At 35.8% G+C, this 24145-nt stretch overlaps 1 protein-coding gene across 34 annotated transcripts in view; it reads left to right on the forward strand.

The window, feature by feature from the left end:
- The window catches only part of LOC145981491 (uncharacterized), a 79681-nt gene that overhangs the window by 11593 nt on the left and 43943 nt on the right, over positions 1 to 24145 (forward strand). For 19 of the 34 annotated variants that reach the window (XM_083114720.1, XM_083114721.1, XM_083114727.1 and 16 more), the window contains exons 4-9: positions 12364 to 12399; positions 14559 to 14594; positions 16149 to 16184; positions 19379 to 19414; positions 20615 to 20650; positions 23845 to 23880. In XM_083114720.1, coding sequence (XP_082970846.1) covers positions 12364 to 12399; positions 14559 to 14594; positions 16149 to 16184; positions 19379 to 19414; positions 20615 to 20650; positions 23845 to 23880 — 216 coding nt within the window. The remainder of the gene's footprint in view (positions 1 to 12363; positions 12400 to 14558; positions 14595 to 16148; positions 16185 to 19378; positions 19415 to 20614; positions 20651 to 23844; positions 23881 to 24145) is intronic. The other 15 variants (XM_083114724.1, XM_083114735.1, XM_083114728.1 and 12 more) reach the window with 14 other exon arrangements.

The following is a 24145-nucleotide window of genomic DNA, read 5'->3' on the forward strand; positions in this document are numbered from 1 at the left end:
GTTGCAATGATGCCAGTTTGTTTGTGAGTGCCTATGCCATTAGATTTGGTGATCATACCCTCAGCCACATTACAGTGAATATTCAGAGTCTCTATGGCTAAGAATTTAGGTATATTAATAGCAGTGTGTTTGATGGCTGGTTCAAGTTTTGTGTTGTTCTCAAAGCCTAACAGCTCTCCTATAGTACCCAGATCCACTGTTTCTGTAGCAGATACAATCTCTACTCTGTGAGTGACAGAATTTTGAGTTAAGACTATACCTCTGGGTAATTGAGCATTTAGAGTGGACAGATTATACTGCCCTGGATTGATGACAATTTTTTGATCCCCTACTGCAATTTTGTTGTTGTGGTGTGTTTTATTAGGGATCAAGTACATGCCATAAAATGCTCTGAGAGCTATTGTTTTGGGATACACTATATCATCATGTAATCTAAGTTTCAATATTGAATTTTGGCTGGTGAGATGGAATACCCCCATGATGTTTCAGATACCACAAGGCTTTTTGAAAATCTTCAATTGATGGTTTATTTATTTGAGACATATATCTAAGAACAGATAAACACAAATGTCCACAATTAACATCTTTGAAGTTTTGAACACGGGCATTATTGTAATAAAGATTAGCTGATTTTAGATATTTTACTAAATTTTCAGGTGGAACACCTCCAAATGAATCAAACACAAATGCCTCATCTTTTAAATATTTAAGATAACAGATCCAGTGAGTGCCCTGATTTTTGTACTTATCCAAATTAACAATGCCACACTCTTTGTTGAGTGGTTGTTCTGGTAAAGAATCAGACATGTACACACCTCTAAAATTTTTGATTGCCCAGTGGCTTGATTAAAGCTTCAATATCTTGGTTTGTAAGCGGCTCTTGTTTCTTTTAAACTTATTCATGCCTCTCTTAACACCTTTGCCTTGTTTCTCCATGGCCAGGTTATGGCGCTTTATTTCATCTAATTCTGCCTTATTTTTCTTGGCATCTATTACTGTTTTTGCTATAGCAGCTGATCCCCCAGCCAAGCTCCCAACAGCCCCAAGTGCTGCTAAGATGGCCGGGATAGTAAATATGAAACCCCCACATGTGATTTTTTTCTAGATTGCTGTAATTTTTTTAATTGGGGCGTACTAAGCAACAATTTCATACCATGGCCCTTGGCAATACAAGAGCTTTTTTTCTTGCACTGCTTTTTGGTTAAAAGACTATCAATAGTTTTAAGAGATTTAAGACCTGCATAAGGTATTTGATACATAACACCCTTGGCATTCATTATAGGTTTATTATATACATATTCACAGCCCCCACCCCAGTTTTTGTTTGGTGTTCATAGCTATGGTGGTTCCCAATGCTGTTATTCTCTCACTCAAAGAAGCATCTTTGCTTACAAATCTACCAAATGCAGCCTCTTCTAATTTTTTGTTTGCAACATGTCTCTTGTCTAGATCAGAATGTGTGTTGTATGCTATGTCATGGTCTCTACAAGCAGCATCTAGGGGATTAACACCAGGATCACCTCTGTTTAATCTATGCTCCAATTTTGTACCGGGACCACAATACTGATAGCCTGGAATATGTAGTTCAAATGGCAGCTTGTTTATAATGTCATAAACCAACCCCCGACCCTCAGAAATATTCCAAAATTTAGGTGGTAGAATATTAATAATTTTTATAAGATATCCAATCCCCTTAGTGTCATTCACTATAAAATTAGACAATTTTGTGCTTATCATGTCCATAATTCCAACCTTTTCATTGTAAAAATTGTGGTTACCAGCATTTTCCTCCCCAGCTATCACCAATAACCTATCTACAAGTTTCCTGACATCAACAACCCACACAAATTCTTTAGGCAGGGTGTTGTATTGTTTGATTCCACTGCCAGTCTTGATCTGTGACCATATGGGCTTGATTAATTGTTATATTTTGCTCCACTGCTAGACTTGACTCTTTTTTGTGTGGGATCATTGTTCTGGTATAGAGCATCTGATTTTATTAATATTTCTTTGTAATGCTCATAATCTTGATCTGTATAGCTGCCAGGTCTCTTCCTAGTCATCAGTTCCCACAACCCAGGTGTGCCGGGATATTTAACAAAACCACCTTTTTCTCCAAGATGAGATTCTGAATATACAATTATATCATCTCCCATAAATGTTACTCTGAAATTGCCAATTCTATGTATGATGCTACCATCACGCTCTGTGTCAGCATATAAGCCAAAGACCTCATCTTTGTTGTCTTTAGGTGTGCTTAAATATTTTTGAGCAAGAAGACCCAATTCAATAGGATCCTGGGTAGCTACAATTGTTCGAGGAGCAACAGGACTAGGTGTATGAATACTGGAAAGTGGGGTGATTGGATAATCTAATATGTTCCTTGCAGCTACAGGTACAAGCTCTGTGATCAAATTTTGATTTTGCTCTGTAACAGTTTTGATATTTTTACCTAATTCACTAATAGCATCAATAATAGGCTGTTCTGTTTGTTTGTGTTGTTCATAAATTCCTCGGTTCTGTGATTTCCATCCCTTAAATCTTTTTGCAAGATAATCTCTTAATTTAAGATCATCAATGATTGGCCTTTTCATGGTTATTTATATATGTTTCGATGTCTAGAAAATTGTTAATTTTATTTCTATATTTCCCACTATTGGGTTTTCTTGTCATATCAATTGTGACAAACCCATAACTGTTTTGATTCCAGCACCTACTGCAAAACTTGGAAAAGTCATTGTAGCTCAAGTCCCCACCTACATATTCATCATGTATGTGTTTGAGGTTGGTATGATCTTGATGAAACACACATATAAAATTGCTGTTGTCTCGGATCAGCTGCTTCGGTATTTTAGAAAAAGTCTGTGCCAGGTAGAAGCAATCAATGTTTTTGTGTCGGCCCTGTGTAAAGAAATTTCTAACCTTGTTTTGATTATCCAGTATAATGTCATCAAACACAACAACAAAATTATCGAGACATTCATGAAGTGGCTTAACATCTGATTCAAAAGTGGCAATATCCAGTCCATCATATAGCTTCATCAGCTGCTGATATTTTAATTGTTCCAAGCTCTTAGAGAAGACATACAAGTGCCTGTTTTTCCAGTCTAACCAGTTGGGTGCCAATAAAAAATAATCAATCATTAGTGTAGTTTTACCACAAGCCGATGGCCCAACAATAAGACATCTAATATTTTCAGACAGCAACTTGCCATTTCTCTTAATCTGCTGTTCAGGTTCTGGCAGCCTCTTTATAACATCCCAGGTGCTCATATTATCACTTTGTCTGCATCGATCCAGCTGTGTTCTGGATGTCCTAGCCATTTGACAAATAACTTGTTGCCTTTTCTGCGGATGATTTTTTCTATGAGATATGTGTCAGGCTGTTTAGTTTTGTTGAGTTCTTCTTCATAGAACCGGCCTTTGAGAATTTCTCCTCGGTGGTCTTTTATTATATATGTGTTAAGGGTCCCAGGTTTAATTTGAACCACTGTAAATAATTCAGTGCTCCAGTTTCTTGTAAAGCCTCTTTTGAATAAGTGCTTATATTTGCTGATTCTTACTTGATCACCCACCTTGTATTTGGCCTTTCTTGTTGTTGGCTGGTATCTAGGATAATAAACAGTCCTGATCAATTTTTGCTCATCAGATGAAGTTACTTCAGAGGGTTTCATGTTGATTGTGGAATGGACCGAGTTGTTATATTTATGTAGAAGTTCTGGAAGAATATTAAGCCATTTAAAATTACCTTTAAGTGTAAATTGTTTATACATAAGATTTTTTAGGGTTTTGTTGAATCTCTCTACAATTGAGGCCTTGAGATCACTGTAACTCGAGTAATGTTGTATTGACTGGCTTTTAATAAATTGTTGGAACACAGAATTATAAAATTCTTTGCCATTATCTGTTTGCAAATAGCGCGGTGATCTTCCACTCTGATTGATGATTGTCCTGATGGCTTCTGTAACACATTTTCCAGTCTTGGATTTGAGTGGCACAGCCAAGGCAAATTTTGAAAATGTATCTATGACAGTAAGTAGATACTTGTAGCCCTTCTTGATTTTGTCTAAGTTTTTCAGCTGTCCACTTGCCATCTCAATCAAGTCGCTCTGCCATAAATCATCTATGCCTTTTGTGACTACTGGCAGTCTCTTATAATTATGTCAGGCTTGTCTGTGTAATTCATCAACAATAATTTGTCTAGACATAATATGAAAACAAGAATATTGCAACTATGGGGTGTTCAGCAGCTGATACTACAAAATTTTCTAAATATAATTTGTCTCCTATTTGTATATGAAATTCCAGAGAGCCATCATCTTCAGCAAAAGATGTTTCTAATGTATTGGGATCTGTAAAATCCTCTAACTCTACACTGGTGATTTTTGGTTTGTTGTCAGCATTTGTTATTGATAAGGTAGGGTAGTGGTGTGCCTGTGGTTGAAGCCAATATTTGATCTTGATTGGTCTCAGTGTGCCCCCAACAAAAAACTGGTAATAAAATTGTGCAGGGGACAGCATATATATTTTGCCACCTGGTGTAAGTGGTGAATCATATTATTTGTTGGGGATGCTGTACAATTCAAGAATTACTGTATGTTTTGGATTCTCGATTATGCCTGTTATTTCTTTTTCTGCTGTAAGCAATCTGCTTGTTACAGATTCAAGGTGCTCATTGATGGTCCTAACAACATCATCATGGCTTGGCTTGATTTTTATGTCCACAACAAGTTTCTTGTATTGTTGCACAATCTCTTGAAGCTGGTTGGCAAAAACAGACAGAGCATTTGCTTGATTGGATTCCATGGTCCCTAGCTGTTGCTTGATATTAGCTACAATTTGTTGCAAATTTTCAATAACTGCCAATTGTGAATTTTGAGCAGTAAGATCATGGACCTGTCTTCTGATATCCTCAAACAGGGCATGCAGTTCATTAATATGTTGATTAGTTGGTAGAGTGGCCACTGTCTGAGTAAGTTGTTTGATCTCTGTCTGGATATTCTTGATATCTTCTGATTTCAATATGCGATTCACTGCTCTCTTAATATTTTTAAGTTCCTCTAATGTAGGAAGATTTGATACAGTATTTTGCAAAGATTCAAGTGCCAATTTTACATTATTTAATTCAGAAGCATCAGCCACATTTTGCATAGCATTTTGGAGCAGGGCTATATCTGCCTGAGTGGGTGTTGATTGTTGTAAAATTTCAAGTTTTGTTTGGATATCATCGATCAAGGGATGAAAATGAGATAGCTCAGATTCAGTGTTGAGGTTTTCAAGCTTTGTGATCTGTTGCTGGACACTGACAAGTGTGTCTACAATACCAGGCAGGCGGGATTCTTGTACATTTGTCAAATCACTTTGCACTGCTGCCATTGTACCCTCAAGATGGGTTATGGTACTTTGAATTTTTCCAAAATCTTCATATGTTTCAAGTTGCAGCTTGATGTCTGCAACACTCCGAGTTATTGCACTCAAAGCATCAGAAGATGGCAAGTTGTTCATAAAATTTTCAAGTGTCTCAATTTTTTCTTTAACCTCGGCTATGGCATTGTTCAAGGGGTCCAGATTAGGTATCTGGAGTGATTGAATCTGTTCCATTAAAGTGGAAATCACTAGATCAAAATCTTCTTGTGTTTATTTGCTTTTGACAATTGTTTGGACCTGTGTCTGGACATTATTTACCTGCTCTTCCAATTGCTGTTTCTATTGCTCAGAGTTGGTGGCCTGGGTCTTAAATTTGGCTTGAAGAGCTGCTACAGCTTCTTCTAAACTTTGAAAATTATCCAATGTGGCCAAGTCAGTATATTTTTGAAGCAGCAATTTGAGTTCTGAGTCAATTTTAAGAAATGGGGCCATGCATTGTGTTTGTAAATTTGTAATTTCTAGTTGAAGACTGCCATTCAGTGTGGTTTGTAAAGCTTGTAAATCACTTCTTAGTTTCTTGACTCTGACATCAAGCATAAGAAACTCATCACTGTGATCTTCATGCCTTGTATGGCCAAATATATCATTAGGCATTTTTGTTTTAGTGGTTATTTATTATTGAATATCTGATTCTTAATTCTATAAAAAAAGGTATAAGCTTGTCATAGGATCCAGGGACCTCAATATATAAGCAATCACCAGCAGAAACAGTATATACAGTGCCAGAAATCATGTTTGAGTGCTTAATTCTATAAATATTTCTCCCTACTGAAATCTTGACATTACCCTCAGGGGTTGTAATAAATTGCAAATGACCACCTACAGGTAATTGGTAATGATTTAAATTATTGTTAAATATGTACAATGTTTTACCTGTTTCATCATCAACATCTGTAAGTATGCTGTTCAGATGAATAATTAACAAAGCACTTAGTTTAGATATTATATCAGAAGAGGGTTGTGGTGTTGGCAGGTCCATAATAGCCTGTTTTTTGAACCCAAATAAGTTCATAGGCATGTTTATTTATTTCAAATCATGCTCTGTAATTGGGCATTGATTACCACTTTTCAAATCACAATGACCCCATGGTAGAGTATGTATGCCACATGATAAAATGCATCTCTTATCATCATGTGGGTCCAAAGTCACTTTTCTTACAATATTTGTAGTCAACAAGTGATCCACACTCTGAATTCTGGATTCTGATGTTCTGATTGTGCTACATGATTTGAGGCAATTTTTGTAATCTTCAAATTCAAGCTCTTTGTCTACAGTCACTCTGCCAATGCCCTTGGCCTTTTTGGCAACAGCGCCACTACATGTTTCAAAACTGTACATCTTGGCCCTTAACCCAGCAAATGCCACAATAACATCACCAAGTGTCTCATCTTTTAACTTGCCAGGCACCTTTTTGTTGTGGTGTTTAATTTTTGAATGTTCAGTGGTATCAAAATATTTAAACAATTCAGGCTGTGCTATATCTTGATAAACATCTTCTGTTTGAATATCAAGAACAAAACTATCTGTGTCCATGTACATCAGTTTTACACGATCCTTATAAAAAGGCTTCAACACATTATAAAACAATTTTAACATGTGTAATTTGGCCAATTCCAATATCACAGCCCCTACATAAATAGGCTTATCAAACTTAATCTTTGTTTTTTTCATGTTGAAAAGTGCCATATTTTCATCATAAATTCTTCTGTAATTGAAGTTGGGCTTTGCTATCAATTTTTTGCTCCGGCTGGGGTCAGTAATTATTTTAACTTCAATATGTTTTCTGACATTTTCAATTGTTTTGCCATACACTGAATTGACCATCAATTTAAACAAGGTCTTATCAAATTGGCTCATTGCAGATGTTCGAAGCTCTGTGTTTGTATCAATATATGGTTTCAACCATCTTGAGTGCCTGAACCTTAAGACTTTTCCAACTTTGGTCACTTGAACACCATGATTCATCAGGAACTGGAGGTTTTTGTAATATATGACATAACCCTGTTTTGGCTCTAGAGTCATCATCCATTTCTTTTGTTTAGAGCCAGGTGAGCACTCAACCTCAGGAATTGGGGGCAGATCAGAAAATGTGTTGTGTAAATCATCAGGAATTGTCAGATCAACCTCTAAGAACAGGCCATAGTTACTGTCATCAAAATCCTTAAGATCTTCAATATTGAAATCTTCAACCCACTCAAGCCCTGCATATGGCAGTTTTTTCATCATGGCATAACCATAGAGGCTGTTGGCATCTACATACAGTATATAATTTGATGGCAGTGCTGGATCATAATCAGGAATATATTTGTTATTTGTTCTGGCATATCTCTGAGAACATTGCACCATGCCTCCTCTTATACATTGTTCCATAAACAGATACATATCTTGATCCTGGATCAGATCCAATTGCATTTTAGTGTTTAAAAACATTGCAGACCATGCTAGGTCCGGAGCACTGTAAAAATACATTGGATCCAGCTTATAATTTTCCATGGAAGATTTTCTGAATGCCTGCAGTATATCAGCTAAGAGGGTCACATCAAGTTTTAAATATGCCTTTTGATAATCACCAAATGTCTGGCATTTTAAATTGTTCCACATCAACTGGGCATGGTGATAATCTTCATCAGTGATTCCAGATCCTCTGATTTTGCTGTAAAACTCTTGTTGTGGTGGCAGAGAACAATCATCAAATTTAGAAAAATCTGTAACATAATCATATGGATATACATCCTTCCGCCTAATTAATTTCAGGTCCTGATTTGGAAACAAAGAACATGTGATTTTGAATTGATCATCAGATAATTGAGTGGCCAGTGTATCCAGGCTAGCAGACAGAATTCTGTATGAATCAAGAAATCTTAAGTGAATAGGAACACCATTAACTTTAATTATTTTGCTAATGGCAATATATTTTTCATTATTTTCAGCTAAAATATTTAAATTCTGCTTGTCAAACCCCTCGTACCTGATCAAATGATGGAAATCATAATTGGATGCTCCATGGCAAAATATAGGGACAAATTTTGGTCTCCGGATCTTAATATTACAGCTATTACACAGGGCCATTAAGAATTTACCATCTGTATGAGAATGGTGTTTCACCTTGATATTTGTATCTGAAAATTCAGAATCACATACCGGGCATTTTTCTGCATTGTTGAAATCTTCAATCTGTTCCTCTGTTAAAGGCAACATGGGTTTTGATTTTAATAAGACATTAGATGCTATGCAACGGCACTCATTTTCTATTCTTTGTGCAAATTCTTTGATGGCATCTGCTCCCATGTATAAATCTTCTTTACTAACAACCCCATCCTGTACAACCACATAATAAAAACTAGAAGGTTCATGTAACTGGTATGATGTAATTGAAGATTCATCAGGATCTGGGCTACAGAATGCAAGGGGTTTGAGGTTTGATTCAAAATCACAGACTATATATGCTGGGTGTTCCAACAAGGCTTCAAATTTTTTGAATTTGGCATTTTCATTTGGGTTAGGCATAAGCATATGAACAGGTTTATGGTTGCCACAGTATTTCAGATGTTCAATTAACTTGTTTTTAGCAATTTCTGCATTCACTTCCCGAACCCCATTTATTATTTTTTTACCATCAAATACAGACAAACATCTTCTGCACAACTTGAATATTGTCTTAGATTTGTCTAGTTGCTTTCTGACTAAAGCTTCAAGATTATGTATCAAAGTGTAATGATATGTGCCATCCTCTTCAATTAAGAGCAGATCAATCGGAACAGCAGAATCATCATCAAATGTACTGATTCTGAGAGGTGCTATCAAGCAATTGCCACGGCCAGTAGAACAAATAAATACATTAATAGATAATTGTTTACCATTGATATTCCTGGCCTTTTTTTCAAATTTATCAATATTCTGAACAGACATTGGATATTCTAAACCCTCCATTGCTTTATCAAAATCATTTTCATGCTGTTTATAATAACTTATTCTTTTGGATTATCTGAAACTGGATACAAAGCAGCTAAAATACACCACAGAAAGCATTCCTGATCATTATTTTCTATGTTAAGCACAGCTTTTTTGTTTTTACTATTAGCAGGTAAAGGCACATATGTGGAACCTTGTAATGGGCTGAATTCAGAAATATTAACATAGAGCTTGTGTGGAGATCCGCATAGGCTCCATCCAGACTCTTTTCCAGCAAATTCAGAGTGTTTAATATTCAATTGATCTATCAAACTGCTTATTATTTTGTCTGAATTTGCATTTGAATATACCGGTACAGTTTCTGTTATGTGGGGCTGTGTAAATTTTGTGCCATTTGGCTTCTTATATTGTGTAAACAATTTGAGGGACAGCTTATAAGAGCCATTTTGTGCATTTAGAATTGCCTGCACATCTGGATTTATACTGTTCAAAAAATTCTTAATGTCACATCTTGGCTCTGATACAAAACGGTGATCCCTTAATTGGCCGTTAAAACTGCTATGGATGGGTTCATAGCGTGGCTGCTTTGCTGCTCTAGCATTAACAGGTGCTTCATGCTTCCTTTTCAGACCAGATGTAGATGGTTGAGGGGCAATGTTGATGACTGTGCAGAGCAAGTACCTTTATGTTTGTAAGTGAAGTATTCCATGCTATTGGCATTTAGGGCATATTTTTGTGGGAGTTCTGCATTTGTCTGGATTACAATTCCTTTGATGCCTGGCCCAATTGGGGCTGGTTATATTCTTATTGCATTGATTACAATATTTTTGTTTTGGCATTTTTGTTGTTGTTTATTATATAAGATTTTCTGGGGTTCAAATCAAAATTCTATGCTTAATAAAAAATATCAGTTGGGTTCAGCAGTGTGTTTTGTATATTTAGTGTGTGTGTGTATGTGTGTATGTGTGTTAATATTTTTGGCTTTGGTATTTATATAAAATTTCTTGGGGTTCAAATCGAAACTCTATACTTAATAAACCTATGACAGGTTGTACAGGATAACCTACATGCACAAAGATAGAATAAGTATTGATCCACTGAAGCACTGACCTTTCACAATTGCATGTCTGCACAGGCATGTCGTGATGTGCATGGAAAGGCATTGACCTAATGCCATGTGTCATGTATTGATCTTGTATAACAAACTAGGGCAAATATAAACCCTTTGTTCAATATATTAGAAAATTCTATATACTGAATCAAACAAACCTATAATTCAATTTATACAAATCTGCTATATTTAAAAAAAATAAGAGGAGCAATGCAACAACACATCTGTACTCCTCAGCCACTCTCACAATACTAACTGATATGTAATACAAAAAGCTCTTGCTTCATAATTTGTTGCACAACATAATGCAAAAGCTCTTGCATCATAATTTGTTGCACAATGCAAAGGCTCTTGCATCATAATTTGTTGCATAATACAAAAGCTCTTGCATCATAATTTGATGCATAACATGATGCAAGAGCTTAGTTTTAGGTGTGGGCAAAAAAAATATCAAGAGGGGCATATTTTTAACAAGCTTATGGACAACAATCTGACAGAAGTGCCTTTTGTAAGTGTGGACAAATCAATCTGAGGGGCTCATCATTTCACAGGAACTTCCCGAGGGCATTTTTACAAAAATCTTGGATTAGACGGAGTACCACACTTGAGCAAAAAGCTCATATGGGCATGTTGAGCAAGTTTTAAGTGTAGCCAAATCTGCCTGAGGGGGGTTCATCATTTATCGACCCAGTAGTATATACTTTTATACTACTTATTACAGATCATTCACCTACACTTGCATATTTATAACATGATGCGATTTGAATCCACTTTCTCAATTTACTTCTATGCGGAAATGCATTACTTTGGTTTGAAAGTCACATCGGGCATAGTTTTACATAATACAAAGTAACTGATGTTTACTTTAAAGTAGTCATGATTCGGTTACAGTTAAATGTTTTAAATCCATTAACATCATTATCGTAAATATGATAGTCTTATCGTATTAATAGTATTAATATTAATTCGAATTCTACAAAACATAGTGAAAGCAAATTGTAATTTTCAAAAAACCGATAATAACAATTTGTACAACACTGAAGGCTCGATTGAACATAAAGTTTTTATTAAAAATTTTCCAACAATAGAATTGTATATGATTCTTCTTAGAACAGAAAAGAATTTTAGAATGGAATGAAATTTAGTATCTCCCCTCTTCTATCTTTTACATCCCCGGCTCGACATTTATAGTTTTCTTCCCAAGCAGGGATAGAAAATTTCCCCTCCCTGAATATGTACTCTATTATCATTTGGGATGGCATAACAGTAATTCACTGTTTGAGTCATAAATTCGAGATAAATATTCATGATGTTAAAGAAGAAATACATTCATTGCATTTTAAATCTCTCATGGATGATGGAATTATTTATGTTGAGCAATGATCATTCTCTGCATGCCATGTTATCAATCCGTGTCAACATTGAAGAAGAATTACTTTTTAATGATAAAATACCGGCTCTTTTTAAAAAGAAATATTTTGGCTTTTTTAAAAGGAACATTTTGGCTTCTTCACAAAACTGGCAAACCTATTTCAGTTGCAGTTTCAGTTGCGAGTTTGTAGATTCGTATTTGCCAAATTATGCAAAGGGAAGATATCGGAAGAATTGCAACAAAAGAAACATGGTAAACAAACATGGACACCCTAAGTCTATATCAGATTTTGAAAAAAGGAAAAAAAAATCACTGCCGATCTTACAAGGTGATTGTAAAGGACTTCTGATACACCTCTATATTCTGAAATATTGCAAACTAACCAACTAAATTTCTTGTATTTTTCATAAATTGAACGCAATTTTAAAAGTTATCCAACACAATTCACTGAATTTGGTGTATATACATCCCGTTACATGTCACATTTAAAGAACGCTTTACATGTAGCTTAATAACAACTAAAATTATATATTTTTTCAGGTGTACCACCTACCACTACACCAGCGATTCCTAAGAGTATGTAGAAAATCTTCAGTTTCCTTTTAAAATTGAAATTAAAACAATCAAATTAATACTAACTAATAAATTATGAAATTATTAAATATTGCAAATGAATTTCACATTTTTACTCTGGAAATTAACTTACACTCATCGTAGATTTTATTGATGTTGACTGTAATAAAATCTATGAGTGCAATTCCATAATATGTATCAGATAATAATAAGCGAGCATTGAGTTGAGTTTAAAGTTTGTATAAAAGAGTATTGTAGTATAATATAGATCATTCGTTTACTCTTCCATATTGATTTTCTGCAATGATGCATACAAAGTTTTAAAATTTGAAACAAAAATGATCACATTAATATTACAAAATACAGGGTGTTTCAGAAGTCCCTTACCATTCATTGTATTTTCATGGAATTTGATATGGTCGATACATAATAGGCTTAGGGTGTCCCCTTTTGGAGTGTCACGCAGACGACCGTGATCTTCGTTCCGCCATCTTAAATTGATTTTTTTAAAAAATAATAAGTTCATCATGCGATACATAACCATATCCTAGAATTTCAAAAGGATGTCAAATCTGAAATCAGATTTCATGTACCTTCACTTGGCGAAAAGATAATGGCAACTGAATGTCATGTTTATCTGTTACAGAAAGTGCTCCACATGTTGTTTGTGTTGTGTTGGGCAATGCAGGTTTGCAGACGCTTCTTGCAACGTCTTTGGACACCGAGCAAGGTATCTGGTGAAATTTGGTCAAAGGCAGCCATGATACGTTGTTCCAGATGCCGAAGATCAAGAATTTTTAAACCATACAACATAATCTTAACGTGTTAACAAAGATAGAAGTATATTGGCGTTAGTCTGGTGTTCAGGCAAGCAATTCAATGAGCGCAAGTCCACAAATCCCTTCCCCAGGAAATTGTTCATCCAGGCAATAAAGCACCTGCACGACATAATGGGGAGACGCACAATATCGTTGAAAAAATCTGGGAAATAAACCATCCTCCGACATCAGAGCTGGCAGTATCTATTCCTGCAGCATCCCTAGGTATCACTCCGTGATTTCCATACGGCTGCCCACACCATAATCTTTCCTGCACCGGTCATTTTAGTAGGATCTGTCCATGTGGGTTTGTAAGTCGACCAATAGCGCATGTTTTGCCTATTCACCTCCCCATCCACGTAGAAGTTCGATTCATCGTAATGGAGTATTTTCATAGTGATGTTTGGACCTAGCCGTACTTGGGCGATAGCCCACTCGCAAAACTTCACGCGGCAATTTGGATCGTCCTCGGAGAGGTGTTGCTGCATTCTCACCTGATACGTATGCCACTTGTGCCTCTGTAGCACCATGTACACCGAACTGTGACTCGTATCATATTGCATTGCTATACAACGTATGCTTTGCTGCGATGATGTCGAGAAGGAGGCCAGGACTGCTGTAACTTGAGCTACATCCGTTACTCTCCGCTGTCGTCCAATACGTGGTCTGTCCAAGACCGTCCCTGTCTCCTCCAATTTGGTTAATAACTGTGACACTGCAACCTATGACAGAGGGTGACGTTCTGGATGACGTAGGTTGAAATCGGCAGCCACTGAACGGGCACTTCTCCAACCCCACAGTTTGACGATCTGGATGCGTTCCTCAGTTTATTACGGCATGGTTCAACACCTGCAACAAACAGGTAAACATCACTTTCAATTGCCAATAATTTTTCACCAAATGTAGTTACATGAAATCTGATTTCAGATTTGACATCCTGAAGAAATTCTAGCATATGATCATGTATCAAATGACCCAACTATCATTTTAAATAGAGAAGTTGAATTCAAGATGGCGGAACGAAGATGGCGGCCGTCCGCGTGACATACTACAAAAGGTGTTACCCTGGGCCTATTATGTATTTCTTATATCACATATCGAAAAAAGGAAAGAAAACATCACTGCCGATCTTACAAGGGGTCGAAAGGGACTTCTGATACACCAGCATTGTGTGAAATATTGCAAATTAGCGGACTAAATTTCTTGTATTTTACATAAATTGAAGGAAATTTTAAAAGATATCCAACACATTTCACGGAATTTAGTGTATCTACATCTCGTTACATGTCACATATAAAGAACGATTTACATGTAATAACAACTAACATTAAATATTTATTTCAGGTGTACCACCTACCACTACACCAGCGATTCCCAAGAGTATGTAGAAAATCTTCAGTTTCCTTTTAAAATTGAAATTTATAAATAATAAATATTAAATAAATAAATATTAAATTCAATGTTAAAGAAAAAATACAGTCATTTCATTTTAAATCTCTCATGGATGATGGCTCCCTTGAACTTTGAACTCTCTCAGTACGCACGGTTTTTCTCTTCGATAATGCTTGTTATTCAAAATTTTCCAAAAATAGAATTGTATATGATTCTCCTTAGAATAGAATAGAATATTAGAATAAAATAAAATTTAGAATCTCCCCTCTTTTACCTTTTACATCCTCGGCTCTACATTTATAATTTCCTTCCCAACCAGGAAAAGAAAATTTTTCCCTCTCTGATTGTGTACTCTATTATCATTTGGGATGGCATAACAGTAATTCACTGTTTGAGTCATGAATTCGAGATAAATATTCCCGATGTTAAAGAAAAAATACAGTCATTTCATTTTAAATCTTTCATGGATGATGGAATTATTTATGTTGAGCAAGGATTATTCTTTGCATAGCATGTCATCAATCTGTGTCAATATTGAAGAAGAATTACTTTTTCCTGATAAAATACCGTCTCCTTTTAAAACGAATATTTTGGCTTTTTTAAACGAACATTTTGGCATCTTCACAACACGGGATAACCTATTTCAGTTGCAGTTTCAGTTGTGAGTTTGTAATTTCGTTCTTGACAAATTATGCAAAGGGAAAAAATGGGAAGAATTCCAAGATACATGGTAAACAGCTGATCTCCCTCACCAAAAGAATTTTTCGAATAATTTTCAACTCTACCTACACGGACGACTTTGCTGTGACAAAATTTTCTGAAATGCTGCATGTTTCATACATCCAAATCTGTTGCGGCAATTGGATGTTTAAACTGGGGAAATGGAAGAGGAGGAGGAGAGTTAACTTTTTTGTTTGTAGTCAAGGCTTAGCATTAAGAGGCCATAGTGCAGGTGCAAAAGAGATACAACTACCCAAGCACCACACCTTTGTTGCCGCCACTGATCTATGGTCCCTCTGCATTTTCTTCATTTGGAAGAATGCCTTTGAGGGAGAAGGGAATAAAGGCGTTCAAGTATGTTGCTGACGACATCTTCTCCACTATATCCGACATCGAGAATGTAGGAAGTCCTAAATATTCACACTCGTGTGCTTTCATGTTAGATTCGGCATGCAGAGAAGTATCTGATATAAAAAGAAATCATTTTCATCTTTTAACGAAGATGGCGGCCGTCCGCGTGACATGTTCCAAAAGGTGTCCCCCTGGGCCTATTATGTATCTCTTATATCACATTTTGAAAAAAAGGAAAGAGAACTTCACTGCCGATCTTACAAGAGGTAGAAAAAGACTTCTGATACATCTCCATTTTCTGAAATATTGCAAATTAACGGACTAAATGTCTTGTATTTTACATAAATTGAAGGCAATTTTAAAAGTTATCCAACACAATTCACGGAATTCAGTGTATCTACATCGCGTTACATGTCACATTTAAAGAACGCTTTACATGTAATAACAACTAAAATTAAATATTTATTTTAGGTGTACCACCTACCACTACACCAGCGATTCCCAAGGGTATGTAGAAAATCTTCAGTTTCCTTTTAAAATTGAAATTAGGACAATCAAATGAATACAAATTAATAAATTATGAAATTATTAAATATTGCAAATGATGTTCACATTTTTACTCTGTAAATTAACTTACACTCATTGTAGAATTTATTAGTGTTGACTGTAATAAAATCTATGAGTGCAATTCCATAATATGTATCGGATAATAATGAGCGAGCGTTGAATTGAGTGTAATGTTTGTATTATCGAGTATTGTAGTATAATATAGATCATTCGTCTACTCTTGCATATTGATAACATGATGAGCTTCGAATCCACTGATAGTGGCTTTGTTTCTATATTATCAAGCATTCTCAATTTACTTCTGTGCGGATATGCATTACTTTGGTTTGAAAAAGTCACATCAGGCCAAGTTTTACATAATGCAAAGTAACTGACGTTCACTTTAAAAGTAGTCATAATTCGCTTACTTTCTGAAATTACTTCTCGGCATTGAACAGTAAAATATTTTAAATCCACTAACATCATTATCGTTATTCAGATAGTCTTATCGTATTAATATAATTCGAATACTACAAAACATAGTGAAAGCAAATTGTAATTTTGCAAATACCGATAATAATTATAAATTGTACAAAACTGAAGGCTGGCTTGAACTTTGAACTCTCTCAGTACACACGGTTTTTCTCTTCGATAATGCTTGTTATTCAAAATTTTCCAAGAATAGAATTGTATATGATTCGCCTTAGAATAGAATAGAATTTTAGAATAAAATAAAATTTAGAATCTCTCCTCTTCTACATTTACATCCCCGACTCTACATTTATAATTTCCTTCCCAACCATGGAAAAATAATGTCCCCTCTCTGAGTGTGTACTCTATTATCATTTGGGATGGCATAACAGTAATTCACTTTTTAAGTCATAAATTCGACATAAATATTTTCGATGATAAAGAAAAAATACAATCATTTCATTTTAAATCTCTCATGAATGATCGAATTATTTATGTTGAGAAAATATAATTCTATGCATGGCATGTCATCAATCTGTTTCAACATTGAAGAAGAATTACATTTTCCTGATAAAATTCCGCCTCTTTTCAAAACAAACATATTGGCTTTTTTAAAACGAACATTTTGGCACCTTCACAAGACTGGCTAACCTATTTCAGTTGCAGTTTTAGTTGTGAGTTTGTACATTCGTACTTTCCAAATTATGCAAAAAGAAAAAAACGGAAGAATACCAACAAAAGAAACATGGTAAACAACTGAACCCCACTCCCCAAAGCCTTTTTGAATAATTTTCAACTCTACATACAGGGACAACTTTCCTGTGACAAAATTTTCTGCAATGATGCATACAAAGTTTTAAAATTTGAAGCAAAAATGAACACATTAATATTACCAAATACAGGGTGTTTCAGAAGTCCCTTACGTTCATTGTATTTTCATGGAATTTGATATGGTCGATACATAATAGGCTTAGGGTGTCCCCTTTTGGAGTGTCACGCGGACGACCGTGATCTTCGTTCCGCCATCTTAAATTGATTTTTTTAAAAAATAATAAGTTCATCATGCGATACATAACCATATCCTAGAATTTCAAAAGGATGTCAAATCTGAAATCAGATTTCATGTACCTTCATTTGGCGAAAAGTTAATGGCAACTGAATGTCATGTTTATCTGTTACAGAATGTGCTCCACATGTTGTTTGTGTTGTGTTGGGCAATGCACATTTGCAGACGCTTTTTGCAATGTCTGTGGACACCGAGCAAGGTATCCGGTGAAATTTGGTCAAAGGCAGCCATTATGCCGAAGATCAAGAATTTTCAAACCATACACCATAACCTTAACTTGTTAACAAAGATAGAAGTCTATTGGCGTTAGTCTGGTGTTCAGGAAAGCAATTCAATGGGCGCAATTCCACAAATCCCTTCCCCAGGAAATTGTTCATCCAGGCAATAAAGCACCTGCACGACATAATGGGGAGACGCACAATATTGTTGAAAAAATGTGGGAAATAAACCATCCTCCGACATCAGAACTGGCAGTATCTATTCCTGCAGCATCCCTAGGTATCACTCCGTGTTTTCCATACGGCTGCCCACACCATAATCTTTCCTGCACCGGTCATTTTAGTAGGATCTGTCCATGTGGGTTTGTAAGTCGACCAATAGCGCATGTTTTGCCTATTCACCTCCCCATCCACGTAGAAGTTCGATTCATCGTAATGGAGTATTTTCATAGTGATGTTTGGACCTAGCCATACTTGGGCGATAGCCCACTCGCAAAATTTCACGCGGCAATTTGGATCGTCCTCGGAGAGGTGTTGCTGCATTCTCACCTGATACGTATGCCACTTGTGCCTCTGTAGCACCATGTACACCGAACTGTGACTCGTATCATATTGCATTGCTATACAACGTATGCATTGCTCCGATGATGTCGAGAAGGAGGCCAAGACTGCTGTAACTTGTGCTACATCCGTTACTCTCCGCTGTCGTCCAATACGTGGTCTGTCCAAGACCGTCTCTGTCTCCTCCAATTTGGTTAATAACTGTGACACTGCAACCTATGACAGAGGGTGACGTTCTGTATGACGCAGGTTGAAATCGGCAGCCACTGAACGGGCACTTCTCCAACCCCACAGTTTGACGACCTGGATGCGTTCCTCAGTTTATAACGGCATGGTTCAACACCGGCAACAAACAGGTAAACATCACTTTCAATTGCCAATAATTTTTTCACCAAATGTAGTTACATGAAATCTGATTTCAGATTTGACATCCTGAAGAAATTCTAGCATATGATCATGTATCAAATGACCCAACTATCATTTTAAATACAGAAGTTGAATTCAAGATGGCGGAACGAAGATGGCGGCCGTCCGCGTGACATACTACAAAAGGTGTTACCCTGGGCCTATTATGTTTCTCTTATATCACATATCGAAAAAAGGAAAGAAAACATCACTGCCGATCTTACAAGGGATGGAAAGGGACTTCTGATACACCTGCATTGTCTGAAATATTGCAAATTAGCGGACTAAATTTCTTGTATTTTACATAAATTGAAGGAAATTTTAAAAGATATCCAACACAATTCACGGAATTTAGTGTATCTACATCTCGTTACATGTCACATATAAAGAACGATTTACATGTAATAACAACTAAAATTAAATATTTATTTCAGGTGTACCACCTACCACTACACCAGCGATTCCCAAGAGTATGTAGAAAATCTTCAGTTTCCTTTTAAAATTGAAATTTATAAATAATAAATATTAAATAAATAAATATTAAATTCGATGTTAAAGAAAAAATACAGTCATTTCATTTTAAATCTCTCATGGATGATGGAATTATTTATGTTGAGCAAGGATTATTCTTTGCATGGCATGTCATCAATCTGTGTCAATATTGAAGAAGAATTACTTTTTCCTCATAAAATACCGTCTCCTTTTAAAACGAATATTTTGGCTTTTTTAAAACGAACATTTTGGCATCTTCACAACACGGGATAACCTATTTCAGTTGCAGTTTCAGTTGTGAGTTTGTAATTTCGTTCTTGACAAATTATGCAAAGGGAAAAAATGGGAAGAATTCCAAGATACATGGTAAACAGCTGACCTCCCTCACCAAAAGAATTTTTCGAATAATTTTCAACTCTACCTACACAGACGACTTTGTTGTGACAAAATTTTCTGAAATGCTGCATGTTTCATACATCCAAATCTGTTGCGGCAATTGGATGTTTAAACTGGGGAAATGGAAGAGGAGGAGGAGAGTTAATTTTTTTGTTTGTAGTCAAGGCTTAGCATTAAGAGGCCATAGTGCAGGTGCAAAAGAGATACAACTACCCAAGCACCACACCTTTGTTGCCGCCACTGATCTATGGTCCCTCTGCATTTTCTTCATTTGGAAGAATGCCTTTGAGGGAGAGGGGAATAAAGGCGTTCAAGTATGTTGCTGATGACATCTTCTCCACTATATCCGACATCGAGAATGTAGGAAGTCCTAAATATTCACACTCGTGTGCTTTCATGTTAGATTCGGCATGCAGAGAAGTATCTGATATAAAAAGAAATCATTTTCATCTTTTAACGAAGATGGCGGCCGTCCGCGTGACATGTTCCAAAAGGTGTCCCCCTGGGCCTATTATGTATCTCTTATATCACATTTTGAAAAAAAGGAAAGAGAACTTCACTGCCGATCTTACAAGAGGTAGAAAAAGACTTCTGATACATCTCCATTTTCTGAAATATTGCAAATTAACGGACTAAATGTCTTGTATTTTACATAAATTGAAGGCAATTTTAAAAGTTATCCAACACAATTCACGGAATTCAGTGTATCTACATCGCGTTACATGTCACATTTAAAGAACGCTTTACATGTAATAACAACTAAAATTAAATATTTATTTTAGGTGTACCACCTACCACTACACCAGCGATTCCCAAGGGTATGTAGAAAATCTTCAGTTTCCTTTTAAAATTGAAATTAGGACAATCAAATGAATACAAATTAATAAATTATGAAATTATTAAATATTGCAAATGATGTTCACATTTTTACTCTGTAAATTAACTTACACTCATTGTAGAATTTATTAGTGTTGACTGTAATAAAATCTATGAGTGCAATTCCATAATATGTATCGGATAATAATGAGCGAGCGTTGAATTGAGTGTAATGTTTGTATTATCGAGTATTGTAGTATAATATAGATCATTCGTCTACTCTTGCATATTGATAACATGATGAGCTTCGAATCCACTGATAGTGGCTTTGTTTCTATATTATCAAGCATTCTCAATTTACTTCTGTGCGGATATGCATTACTTTGGTTTGAAAAAGTCACATCAGGCCAAGTTTTACATAATGCAAAGTAACTGACGTTCACTTTAAAAGTAGTCATAATTCGCTTACTTTCTGAAATTACTTCTCGGCATTGAACAGTAAAATATTTTAAATCCACTAACATCATTATCGTTATTCAGATAGTCTTATCGTATTAATATAATTCGAATACTACAAAACATAGTGAAAGCAAATTGTAATTTTGCAAATACCGATAATAATTATAAATTGTACAAAACTGAAGGCTGGCTTGAACTTTGAACTCTCTCAGTACACACGGTTTTTCTCTTCGATAATGCTTGTTATTCAAAATTTTCCAAGAATAGAATTGTATATGATTCGCCTTAGAATAGAATAGAATTTTAGAATAAAATAAAATTTAGAATCTCTCCTCTTCTACATTTACATCCCCGACTCTACATTTATAATTTCCTTCCCAACCATGGAAAAATAATGTCCCCTCTCTGAGTGTGTACTCTATTATCATTTGGGATGGCATAACAGTAATTCACTTTTTAAGTCATAAATTCGACATAAATATTTTCGATGATAAAGAAAAAATACAATCATTTCATTTTAAATCTCTCATGAATGATCGAATTATTTATGTTGAGAAAATATAATTCTATGCATGGCATGTCATCAATCTGTTTCAACATTGAAGAAGAATTACATTTTCCTGATAAAATTCCGCCTCTTTTCAAAACAAACATATTGGCTTTTTTAAAACGAACATTTTGGCACCTTCACAAGACTGGCTAACCTATTTCAGTTGCAGTTTTAGTTGTGAGTTTGTACATTCGTACTTTCCAAATTATGCAAAAAGAAAAAAACGGAAGAATACCAACAAAAGAAACATGGTAAACAACTGAACCCCACTCCCCAAAGCCTTTTTGAATAATTTTCAACTCTACATACAGGGACAACTTTCCTGTGACAAAATTTTCTGCAATGATGCATACAAAGTTTTAAAATTTGAAGCAAAAATGAACACATTAATATTACCAAATACAGGGTGTTTCAGAAGTCCCTTACGTTCATTGTATTTTCATGGAATTTGATATGGTCGATACATAATAGGCTTAGGGTGTCCCCTTTTGGAGTGTCACGCGGACGACCGTGATCTTCGTTCCGCCATCTTAAATTGATTTTTTTAAAAAATAATAAGTTCATCATGCGATACATAACCATATCCTAGAATTTCAAAAGGATGTCAAATCTGAAATCAGATTTCATGTACCTTCATTTGGCGAAAAGTTAATGGCAACTGAATGTCATGTTTATCTGTTACAGAATGTGCTCCACATGTTGTTTGTGTTGTGTTGGGCAATGCACATTTGCAGACGCTTTTTGCAATGTCTGTGGACACCGAGCAAGGTATCCGGTGAAATTTGGTCAAAGGCAGCCATTATGCCGAAGATCAAGAATTTTCAAACCATACACCATAACCTTAACTTGTTAACAAAGATAGAAGTCTATTGGCGTTAGTCTGGTGTTCAGGAAAGCAATTCAATGGGCGCAATTCCACAAATCCCTTCCCCAGGAAATTGTTCATCCAGGCAATAAAGCACCTGCACGACATAATGGGGAGACGCACAATATTGTTGAAAAAATGTGGGAAATAAACCATCCTCCGACATCAGAACTGGCAGTATCTATTCCTGCAGCATCCCTAGGTATCACTCCGTGTTTTCCATACGGCTGCCCACACCATAATCTTTCCTGCACCGGTCATTTTAGTAGGATCTGTCCATGTGGGTTTGTAAGTCGACCAATAGCGCATGTTTTGCCTATTCACCTCCCCATCCACGTAGAAGTTCGATTCATCGTAATGGAGTATTTTCATAGTGATGTTTGGACCTAGCCATACTTGGGCGATAGCCCACTCGCAAAATTTCACGCGGCAATTTGGATCGTCCTCGGAGAGGTGTTGCTGCATTCTCACCTGATACGTATGCCACTTGTGCCTCTGTAGCACCATGTACACCGAACTGTGACTCGTATCATATTGCATTGCTATACAACGTATGCATTGCTCCGATGATGTCGAGAAGGAGGCCAAGACTGCTGTAACTTGTGCTACATCCGTTACTCTCCGCTGTCGTCCAATACGTGGTCTGTCCAAGACCGTCTCTGTCTCCTCCAATTTGGTTAATAACTGTGACACTGCAACCTATGACAGAGGGTGACGTTCTGTATGACGCAGGTTGAAATCGGCAGCCACTGAACGGGCACTTCTCCAACCCCACAGTTTGACGACCTGGATGCGTTCCTCAGTTTATAACGGCATGGTTCAACACCGGCAACAAACAGGTAAACATCACTTTCAATTGCCAATAATTTTTTCACCAAATGTAGTTACATGAAATCTGATTTCAGATTTGACATCCTGAAGAAATTCTAGCATATGATCATGTATCAAATGACCCAACTATCATTTTAAATACAGAAGTTGAATTCAAGATGGCGGAACGAAGATGGCGGCCGTCCGCGTGACATACTACAAAAGGTGTTACCCTGGGCCTATTATGTTTCTCTTATATCACATATCGAAAAAAGGAAAGAAAACATCACTGCCGATCTTACAAGGGATGGAAAGGGACTTCTGATACACCTGCATTGTCTGAAATATTGCAAATTAGCGGACTAAATTTCTTGTATTTTACATAAATTGAAGGAAATTTTAAAAGATATCCAACACAATTCACGGAATTTAGTGTATCTACATCTCGTTACATGTCACATATAAAGAACGATTTACATGTAATAACAACTAAAATTAAATATTTATTTCAGGTGTACCACCTACCACTACACCAGCGATTCCCAAGAGTATGTAGAAAATCTTCAGTTTCCTTTTAAAATTGAAATTTATAAATAATAAATATTAAATAAATAAATATTAAATTCGATGTTAAAGAAAAAATACAGTCATTTCATTTTAAATCTCTCATGGATGATGGAATTATTTATGTTGAGCAAGGATTATTCTTTGCATGGCATGTCATCAATCTGTGTCAATATTGAAGAAGAATTACTTTTTCCTCATAAAATACCGTCTCCTTTTAAAACGAATATTTTGGCTTTTTTAAAACGA

The sequence above is a fragment of the Lepisma saccharinum genome, chromosome 29 (assembly GCF_977018435.1).
Source record: "Lepisma saccharinum chromosome 29, izLepSacc3.1, whole genome shotgun sequence".
NCBI classification, from domain to species: Eukaryota; Metazoa; Arthropoda; class Insecta; order Zygentoma; family Lepismatidae; genus Lepisma; species Lepisma saccharinum.